Source organism: Schistosoma mansoni, chromosome 5, assembly GCF_000237925.1.
Source record: "Schistosoma mansoni strain Puerto Rico chromosome 5, complete genome".
NCBI lineage: Eukaryota > Metazoa > Platyhelminthes > Trematoda > Strigeidida > Schistosomatidae > Schistosoma > Schistosoma mansoni.
The window spans coordinates 7,884,661-7,896,179 of record NC_031499.1 but is presented as its reverse complement, the minus strand read 5'-3'; the positions used below and the strand labels follow the sequence as shown (position 1 = coordinate 7,896,179).

General features: G+C 36.0%; 2 protein-coding genes across 2 annotated transcripts in view; one reads left to right on the top strand and one right to left on the bottom strand.

Annotated features, from left to right (window-relative positions):
* Smp_144030 (phosphatidate cytidylyltransferase) overlaps nt 1-3,999 on the top strand; it is a gene marked incomplete at both ends in the record, with an annotated part of 35,209 nt that extends 31,210 nt beyond the window's left edge. Inside the window, 2 exons of the mRNA XM_018797791.1 lie at nt 592-830; nt 3,756-3,999. Of these exons, the coding sequence (XP_018652798.1) occupies nt 592-830; nt 3,756-3,999 (483 nt within the window). The remainder of the gene's footprint in view (nt 1-591; nt 831-3,755) is intronic.
* A 3,658-nt stretch (nt 4,000-7,657) lies between these two features.
* Smp_040110 (putative thrombospondin type 1 domain-containing protein) overlaps nt 7,658-11,519 on the bottom strand; it is a gene marked incomplete at both ends in the record, with an annotated part of 28,285 nt that continues 24,423 nt past the window's right edge. Inside the window, one exon of the mRNA XM_018797790.1 lies at nt 7,658-7,683. Within this exon, the coding sequence (XP_018652797.1) occupies nt 7,658-7,683 (26 nt within the window). The remainder of the gene's footprint in view (nt 7,684-11,519) is intronic.

The following is an 11,519-nucleotide window of genomic DNA, read 5'->3' as shown; positions in this document are numbered from 1 at the left end:
TTTTACTTCATACATTCATTTTGAAAGACGATAAAAGAGATGAAAGATAAGAGGGGAAGACATGTCAACCAGACTTTCGCATCATGGTTGCAACTACTATCAAATTTCCTCACTAATGGTTGGTTTTGGAATGATGTTTCACTAGGTCGTGTATTGTTTGAAGTTGGAAATATCGATCTCTTGTGAATTTCTATTCAATATAAGTAGTATTAGTAGTGTGGTATATACTACTGATATCCACAGATGTATCACCAATCGAAAGTGGAATGCCTGGTTCTCACATTTTACTAAGAGATTTTGTAATTTTATGTTCAAATACATTTGATTGTCCCCACTGGTGTTCTCGTTCAGTACAACAGCAGTTGTCTAATAGGTAATGGCTTCCCGGGGGAAACCTGAACTTTTTGAATTGAACTTCGTGTGACCAACTGTGCATGCGTCATACTTTTGAAATGTTCCAGATATATGAAGACAAAGTATTTGCTTTCTTTGTATGCATAGAAAACTGTTGAGAATTTTTTTCTTTAGATTAACACTATTGTTTTTTTCTTCCTCCCGCCTACATCTATATCTATATATGTCTATGTATAGTTCTTTCTTCCAATACGTCAAATCACTTGGTATCCATTCCTACAACATTGTTTAATTATCAGTATATATACATCAGTTGTTGGACCATTTGGTGGATTTTTTGCTAGCGGTTTTAAAAGAGCATTTAAAATTAAAGATTTTGGTGATTTATTCCCTGGACATGGTGGTGTAGTTGATCGTTTTGATTGTCAATTAATAATTGGAACATTTGTGCTATTTTATTATAATTCATTTGTTCGGTAAGTGGTTGTTCAATGTTTCTATGTATCTGTGTGCATGTGTGCACGTACACTTTTTGTCTCTATGGTTTATATTTAAATGATAGGACCTTTTTTTTACTAAACATCATATTTGTGTGTATTGAATGGGGGTACTGCGAAAACGCTTAGGATGAACTAGGTGGTTTGCCTTAGGGTCTAATCCATAAAGTAGTAGAACAATGTCAGTGAAATTTAGTTGCATGGTATCCAGTAACCAAAATTGGGTTTGTAGATCATTTGTTTCTTCACAATGCTTGGTCCTATGTACACTATTAGTTTTAATTCAGAATTGTGAGCAGAAAGCGTTATTTCATTTGTTTGTGCGAGGGCTGTGATACTCCCAAATCGAAACAGGTGGTTTACGTAGGGGGCCACACCCGGAGCCTTTGACCTGAAGATCTGATCCACAAGGCAGTGGAGCATCGTGAGGAGATGCAGTCCCATGGTAGCCGGTGACCAACGATTGGTTCATACACCATTTGTTCCTTCAGGATACTGGAGCCAGCCCATGTGCACCATTGGTTTGGAATGAGGGTTTTCCAACTCCCCTAGGTGGACTTTCTGTGTCCACCAAAAGTGCATTTTGAGAAGGAAGGGTGGTTATTTGTGGGGCAAGTATTTGATTTTTTTGAAAGTATTATTGTCTTGTAATGACATCCAGACTTCATAATTGATCTTATAGTTAGGACTTGTCAACCGGATTTCCACTGTTGTTTTCAATAAAACCAGAGTTTAAAACAGTTCATTATAAATAAACACCAATACTTTTTGTTAAGTCAGTCAGTCAGCTACAACGTAGGACCAGGCACATATATGCATCTGTCCAAGTCGCCATACCTCGTTAGCACAACAAGATGAACACCGGATTCATAGAAGTAGTAAATTTAATGATGGTAATATATAAAAGAAAGATTGTATATAAGGAAGAAAGAAAGGTATAAAGTAAGTTTAATGTCATGGTTTAAAGGAAGACAGAGAGTGTATACACCTACGCCGTTGTTTATCGACTCTGAGCCATGTCACACAGAGTCTCCAACTATTATTGGTTAGGATAGTCATGCGGACCCTAACCAAGTAGTCTGTATTTACCAACATAGCTCGGACTAGAATTTAGTAACTTCAAGCTCTGATACCACGTTTTGGTTTGGCTGCCCCTAACTCTCTTCCAATCATCCCCTATACTTTTTTTTAAGTAGATATAATCCACTTGTAGCCATATACAATGCAGATTACATCCATTCAAGGGAACTTTCATTAGAGACTGATTGAAATACAGTATTGAAAGGTATAAACGAACAACGACAACAACGAAAAACTTTTTTAAAATACTGTTATATGTTATTTTTAAATTTTTAACTTGAAAAAACATAGTTTTAATAAATGTACTTTTCATAGTTGAACGCGTGAGTCTAGTGATAAGCCCTCGCGCGCGAGACTGATAGGTCCTAGGTTCGAATCTCGTGAGGCGAGGTTGTGGATGCGCACTGCTACTGAGGAGTCCCACAATAGGACGAAACGGCCGTTCAGTGCTTCCAGGTTTTCCTTGGTGGTCCAGCTTCAATTGACTCACGCTTTCAACTATGAAAATACTAAATCTCCACAAAACCCCTTCTGATAATAATGTACTTTTCTATGAATAGTTAGTTTATTTATTTTACACAGGGACATTATAATTTATATGAACACATAATTGGGTACCATACCTACTCAACTGGCTTTTATATGACCTCATAATTAATTTAATAACTGAAATTAATCTGTTATAATGCTGTGGTACAATGTAGTTTTTTAGAGTTGGTAGTGAATTAATACGCAATACATGAATCCAAAGGGGGGAAAGATTCAGAGTGAGGAAGAAAGTTTATTGACTAAGTGATTCGGGATATATATATATATATATATATATATATATATATATATATATGTTCTCATTCACTCTCTATTCATTCATAGATAAGTGATTTTATCTAATCAGAGACAGTCCAATGGGAAACTTCAGATATATGGTTTTGTACCAGTTTACACTCGTCATATAAAGAGGTATTTTAGTGGCTTTTATTCTGACTCCAGTTAGATCGGACGATGATGCTATCATGTAGGGCTTATCACTGCCCAGGTGCCCAAACTGAGCCAGCTGGTTTGTTTAGGAGGCTAAACTCGGAGCCTTCAACCTAAAGATCTGATCCACAAGGCAGTAAAGCATCGTGGGGAGATGCAGTTCCATGGTAGCCGGTGATCGGTTCATACGCCACTTGTTCCATCAGGATACTGGAGCCCATGTACACCATTGGTTTGGAATGAGGGTTTACCAACTCCCCTAGATGGACTATCCGTGTCCACCAACCCGGTTAAAGCGCCAGACATTCGCTTTTCGTTCTCTTAATTTCGTAAACAACACTCGTGCCACGAGAAGGCAGTGAGTAGGACTTCCCTATCAGATGCTATATACGCGTGTCCATGTGAAAGCATTTGGAGAGGGCGAGCAAACTCCGCACTTTCGGCCGTACCAGGGAACTTCGGGGTCACTATTCACTAAAAAAGCGATCGATCATGGGACATACATTGGATCAAATTATAAGATGGATCTAATTGGCCAAGTAAGGACTTTCATTTGAAGAGACTGAGATATATATATATAGTTAGTGACTTAACTTTTTCAAGAATCTTTGAGATAATAGAGAATATTTGTAGCCCAGTATGGGAACGTTAAGGATTATGTGCATTTTCTAAGCTAGATAGATTGTTTAGTTGTAAAGATTTCATTGTCTTTCAGGGTAACATCATCATAAAGAAAGAGAATGAATGGTTCAGATTTATTTTGCATAAATTATTAGTCTTAATCCTCTTTGTTCTTATCATTGTTCATGATTTCTCATCTTGTTTTTAATTGTGTTTTTGTCCTAGAACTTATAGTCCTGTTTCACTATTACCAAAAATCTACGTTTTACCACCAAATGCACAAATTCTATTTTATCGTCTACTTACGGATGGTCTTAATAAACGTGGTCTACTTCCTAATCAATTAGTAGATGCAGTAAATGAATATTTACCATCTTCATTAGGATCAAGTTCAACAATAATACGATCAACTAATTCATTATCTTCATCACAATCATCATCATCATCGATGAATAATGTTGAAGTATAGAAAGTAATTCAAAAGAAAAACCCAACCATTGAGAATATAAGCCAACAAGTGATAGTGTTACAAGTACACGTACATACCTACTCCCTTCTGTATGTCTGATCATGTGTGTGTGTATGTGTTTGTACTCCTTAACACATACATACACACACGCTTACTAAAGCTACAGAAGATATACATGAGCATTTGATTTATTTTTCATATAGAAGGAGGAAATATAAAATTAACTTTATAATAACTTCTATTGATGGGCTTGGTGATTATTCAAGTTTGGATTTTACAATAAGATTCCGATTGTTCTCCTCACTTTTATCATTACTATCCCTATTACTTATTTGCTAACACAGGTTTTTAATGATATACCTCCCTTCGTATAGATAAGTGTATTGTAGATCACCGCATACAGACACACACACACACACATTCATACATGATTAGATGTACGACTAAGGTTAACAAAAAAACCTAGTCTACTTTATATTGAAATTTGTTGTCAACATTTTAAATGAAATTAGTAAATCTTTATTGTACTACTTACTTATTTATACTACTTGTTTGTATATAAGTAGTATGTGTTATTAGCTGAATTGAATTAGAAACTAGAAAACAATCTATTCAATGTAGTATTGTTTTAATTCACCATTATCATCATCATCATCATTTATTTTGTATTGTTCACTACTTACGTGATGCATTTCCCTCACTCTCCCTCCCTCTCTCTATCTCTACATGTAACCTATTTGTACTTGTTTACATAAGCTTATCATCATTATTATTATTGTCAGTGTTGTTGTTGTTCTTTTACACTCGTATATAGATATAGATGACAATCACTGTCTGCTTCATGGCACTTTTAACAAGTACTACACATCCATTTACACACCTTTTTTTATGTTTATCAGTAAGAGAATAAAAGTTTTAAAAACATTAATCAGGAGGGGGGAGAGATTGTTGCTACTTCAATTTCATTACAGTTATGTCATTCAAATGATATATATATTCATTCTGTGATTTCTTCATTTATATATATATGTATACATATTAATGAAGTGTATCCATTTGTAACTGTGCAGCATAGATACACACATCCACATTTTCATAGATGCTTATAAAAAAAAACTGTTGTGTTTTATATTTTAACTTTCAGATCATGTCTTGTGTCACTTTGATGTAGATGCACTTAGTGTAAAATTGATGATCTTTACATACATACACACACTTCCATGTAATCAGTATTGTATTTACTTATTAAACACATAAATAATGGTACAAGGAAGCACCAGATGTAGATATACGCCGCACAAATGTCATTTGATTTGTGTGAGGGCTGTGATACTACTCGGGTGCTCAAACCAAAGCAGGTGGTTTTCTTGGAGGGCCACACCCGGAGCCTTTGACCTACAAGTCTTATCCACAAGGTAGTTGAGAATCGTGAGGAGATGCAGTCCCATGATAGTCGGTGACCAATGGTTGATTCATACACCATTTGTTCGCTCAGGATACTGGAGCCAGCCCATGTGCACCATTGGTTTGGAATGAGGGTTTTCCAACTCCCCTAGATGGACTTTCCGTGTCCACCAACTTGGTTAAAGCGCCGTACATTCGCTTCTCGTCCTCTTAATTTCGTAAACAACACCCCCGCCACAAGAAGGCGGTGTTCAACAATGGATTGTGTTTATTCATTTGTTTACAGTTTTATTATGTTTCCTTATTGGAAAGTTGTGCGGTCATTCTTGTTTCGTTAATCGAATCATTCCATCTAGGTTGGTATGAAAGCAATATTTTCGGGCTAAAATGCTTGTTCCTAGAACACTGCGGTGATTTGCCCTGTTTTCCTTTTAAAATGACTTTAAAAGAAGTAATGTTCTGCGATGTAGGCAACTACGAAGTAATAACAACTAGTTTCATACATCTAAAGGTACTGGAGGTTATCTAGTTCATAACTAATTATGATTTACTTGCTATACTCACTGCTGAAGAGTCCCATAGTAGGACGAAATGGCCGTTCAGTGCTTCCAGGTTTTCCATGGTGGTCTAGCTTCAATTGACTCATGATTTCAACTATGCAAATACTGAAATCTCCACAAATCCCCTTCTGATTATAATAATATGCTCACTAGTGACTGATTGTAAGCAATGTTTCCTTGAGTTCTAGTGGGAAGAAGTGACCAGTGGAGTTCAACCAAGTCTGTTGTAGAGATATCAACTCACTGAAGACAATTGGTGAACGGTTGCTCAAACATCGTGTATTGGTTGAAGTTAGACAATAACACCGTTGGATGCCAGCTCAGTGGTCTATCAGTTAAGGGCTGTATCTCGAGAATAGTGGGTCCCGGGTTCGAACCTCGCGAGTGGGGGATATTGGATGTGCACTGTTGAGGATTCCCGTAATAGGACAAAACAGTTTTCCAGGTTTTTCATGGTTGTCTAGCTTCAGTTGATTCATGATTTCAATTTTCAAATAAGTTATTGTGTGGTTATTACAGTTTATAACCAAATCAGTAGTTATCAAATAGGGTGACGTATTTGTAAATATAGTCTGATTTAGTAATGAAGATTTTGTTGGTTTGGGGATAAATCTAATTAGTTTTCGAGGGAATTGAAGGTACTTTCAAACTGAGAACATAAATTTTTGATCTATAAATTCATTTCTTTCCTATTGCATGACATTTCTTACAGTATTTGTTTTTATATTAATTTGTTAACTGAGATATTACTTGAATGCCCAAATCGAAGTTGGTGGTCTTCTTAAGTGATCACAATGCCTGAGTCATTGATCTAAGAGACTAACCTACATGAGAGTTGTGTGATATTGTGGTGTGATCTACTTATATCTATATAGTATTGGTCAGACATAGAATGCGTTTTGGCAGAAGATCGATAAGAAACGAACAGGAATGAAGCGTGATTGGTACGAAAATGCATGAACAATGAAATAAGAGAAGATGGACTGATATTTTCAGAAGGAACAGTTAGTATTGAAACAATTGATTGTTATTTTGCAAACTAACCGTTGACTTTATGGTTATCAGGATTTAGTGAGATAGTCTGTAATTTTGTGCTTAAATACATTCGATTTTCCACAGTCGTATCTTGTTCACTGCAATACGAGGCGACACAGTCCCATGGCTCGCAGTTTCTTTTTCCCAGGACAACACCATGGGAAACCTGGAAACACCGGACGGACGTTTCGTCCTATTATGGGACTCCTCAGCGGTGCGCATTCACGATCCCGCCTCTCGAGATTCGAACCCATGACCTATCAGTCTCGCGCGCGAACTCCTAACCTCTAGACCACTGAGCCTGCATCCAGTATTTAGGAGATCTTATCTAAAGCGTACTATTAGATAAAGTTGTTTACGGCATTTATTCATTTCAGACTCCTAGTAACATTTCAGTCTCCTCAATCTCATAGCAAGTAAGATTTGCGTATACGAAGCATGTTTATCTATGTATAAACCAAATGATTGTGAAATATACAACGTAGCTTACATGGTAACTATAAATGAATTAGGAACTGATTACAGCTTATCAAGTTATAGTCGTAACTGGGTGTTTTGTTTTATGGGAAAACTTGAGGAAATTTTTCACGTTAAGTTATTCCAGTTGGTTAGCTTTCAATCGATTATATCTTCTCCATTCCATTTGCCATTGTCGAAGTTCACAAACTTCTGGGATTTTCCTTACCTAAGAGTATAAGAATGAAGTACATAGACGATTTAAAAAAAAATAATTCAAATCACTGAGTAGTAAATTTTTGTAGTTCAATCAGTCGGTTATAAGCAACGTACAATCTGGTGCATGTATGCCACGTCATATCGGTCAGTCAGTCAGCTACAACGTAGGACCGGGCACATTTATGAGTCGGTCCAAGTTGCCATACCTCTAACAGAACACAAGACCACTGTATCCACGTCATATCAGTACAGTAAGGTGAAGATATCAATAGAATCATTACAGTAATTAGTAATGACAGTATGAATTGTAATGGGAAAAATTTTTTGGCATAGACTTGATTATTGGAGAAGTAAGAATCATTTTGAGACTCAGATCTAAGAAAAGGCAAACATTTAATATATCTGAGTCACTGCAAACTATTGTGAGTAATGTCACTTAACATCTTCCTAGAACCTTCCCGATCTACTCAAACACATGCCTATATTGTAAGTCAAGGTAGGTGGTAGTTGTATATACTCAATATTACATGTCCCACACACTTAAGTCAATAAAGATTCATAATTATATCAACTGATTTGCCATCTTTACGTAGTACACTTCGGCACATATTTATAAAAAAAGTCTGAAAATTATCAGTTTGTATATTTATTCATAAGGTATAAATAGTTTCGAGTTCGTTGTAAGATGATTGTAGATAGTGTATTCACATGAAATGTTTTCAAGAAGTTAAAGTGTAGGATTTCTCATTTGAATCAGTTAAGAGTAGAAGATACTCGTAAGTTACCAGAATTTGATCACAAATATTTTGGAAATATTGCTTGCATCTGCTAGGATCATCGGGTAACTAATAATGAGGTTAGACACAGGGTATTAGGGATTGGTGGTAAATCAGTTGATGAGGTCATGAATCTTCATCGACTGAGATTGTGAGGCCACGTGTTACGTATGCCTGAGCACTGATTACCACGACGCGCTATGCTGACTAGTATTGAGGGTGGTTGGAAGAAAGTTAGGGTTGGCCTAACCAAAACGTGTTATCAGTTCATAAAGTTACTAACCTCTGGTGTGAGCCATGTTAGTGGATGCAGACTACTTGGTCGAAGTTGGGGTCCGCGTGACTATCGTAACCAATGATTGAAGACTGTGTGACATGGCTCAGAATCGATCACAATGGCGTAGGTGTTTACACTCTTTATCTTCCCTTAAACTTTGAGATTAAAATAGCTTCATGTCGTTCTTCCTTCCTGTACTATATCTTTATATACATCCTATCTTTTATATACTACCACCACTAAATTAACTACTTCTATGAATCCGATGTTCATCTTGTTGTGCTGTTGAGGTATGGCAACTTGGACCAATGCATCAATATGCCTGGTCCTACGTTATAGTTGACTGATTGAAGAAATTCTATAAGCTGGAAAGATAAACCTTATGATGTTAGTAGAATGGAACAATCATACTGAATAACATTTTATTTACATCAAACAATGATTTTGATGGTTAGATTAATTCATCAATAAGTCACATATATTCAAACCCCAGTCTAACTATATAGTCTTAAGTAGACAGCTAGTATCTCTAGTCGCCATACAAACTATAATTCAATAAAACTCGCTTACTAAGTCTACATTTATGTTTTCAGCATTTAGCTACACTTTTTCAAACTAACGTAAGTCGAACGAGATTCAAATCTGTCACCTATTATTGATTGACTATACACATAGAAATCGGTTACTAAAAAAAAGATTGATTTGACGAGACTATAATTAATGGACAAAACAATCAGTTTTAGGGTAATAGGTCTTTAACTTTGGCTCGAAATTCATTCATCCATTTGATCAAACAACAATTTGGTATTTTAGCTGATATCAGTTCATGATGAAAACATTGAATGTAAGATTTAATTATAAAACTTAATTCCCCATACTAATATAAAACCCCTATCTAACTTTAGTAGATAGGTGAACATTCCAGGGTCATTTTAGCGTTGCTCAAAGGTCGTCCATAAATTGTAATCACACCAAAATTCACATGACCATTTTACAATGAAGGTCAAACTGATCAATTTAAATTTTGTTTATAATAGAATATTATAGTTGAAATCATGAGTCAACTGAAGCTACACCAACATGGAAACACTGGACGGCCGTTTCGTCCTATTGTGTAACTCCTCAGTAGTGAGGATATGCGATCCCGCCTCGTGAGATTCGAACCCAGGACTTATTAATCTCGCGCGCGAGCGCTTAACCACTAGACTACTGATTCGGCATCCAACGGTGTTAATGTCTGACTTCAACCAATCCACGAAATTGAACAACCATTTACTAAATTCTTCAGTGAGTTGATATCTCCCAACAGACCTGGTTGAACTGAACTGGTTAGTGCACACTACTGAGGAGTCCCACAATAGGACGAAATGGTCGTCCAGTGCTTTCAGTTTTTCCATTGTAGTCTAGCTTCAATCGACTCATGATTTCAACTGTATAAAAAAAACAATACTTATTATTTATTCCATCCGGAATGGGATGACTTTCATATGTGCTTATTTTTAAACAAAGATTCAATTTTTATTTATCATATTATAGACAGAATATTCAAACGATAAAGTAGGATTAATGTGTAACTCTGCTTTTATATGACGTTCTTTTCCCCGTATACATACATACATATTAGAAGTTTCAGGATCGATCTTGATTATGTCTCGTCAGAAGAAACCAATTGCTCCGGCGGGTCCCTTGTGATCCGCCCGTAATGATTATCTATTCGTTCATCCATATTTCGAGCAGGATCGGTGACTTTCCAAGTACCGATGGGGAAATTGAACAATAAATAATAGCCAAGATCTTAACACTTACTGAACCTTGAACTCCTTCCAACCTAGTAGCTAATTAGAAGATGACTGTCAAAAACAGACCATCTCACTATTGTCCTTAATTCAATCATGACACAAAACTTAGACAATAATATGCGTAAAATGTCTGACCATACAGCAACACAATTAAGGAATTACAATATATACATAACTCAGTCATAAGTGATACCAAACCAGCGTAATGATGGGATAATTAATGAATAATAAATCTAGGACTATAAGACATGTGACAACGTTTGATGGGTCAGATGAAAGTTTAGAAATAGGCGGATATAAAAGACAGATATCAGCTTAAGCATTTACTAATGATAAAGTAGTAACATTAATCATCATTCTTTATATGATAGTCTCATGAGTAATACTGTCACATTATTCATTCTATTTATAATAGACTGAGTGAAAATACGATATGATCTCTTTTTTCTTCCAAGGTCTTCATAACTATTGTAAATGTAATAAATGACATTAGTATAGCTATTGTATAGAGACTGATATAGTTTAATAATGATAAAGAAGACAAGACTGAAAATGAAGATCATATTATGTACTATTGTGGTGTGGGTTACTGATCTATCCACATAAGTAGTATATGGTAATGGTCAGGCATTAAATGTATTTCAGTAGAAGATCGATAAGGAGAGAACGGAAACGGCACGCAGTTGATACGAAAATGCATGAACAATTATAATCGGAGACTATGGACTGATATTTACAGAAGGAACAGTTAAGGTTGGGACAATTGATTGATAGTTTGCAAATTAAGTGTTCACTATATGGTTCTCATATTTTAATGAGATATTCTTTGATGTTGTTCCGTAATACATTCGATTGTAAGATGGTGGTTGAAGGTGGTCGACAGGAAACCCTGGACCCGGGTTTCGTGCTACTTGGCACTCGTCAGTAAGGTGTACCTGTAATCTTTAGGGAACTGATGCTCCCTGACGGGTTGTGATTACATCTCAGTCCTAAA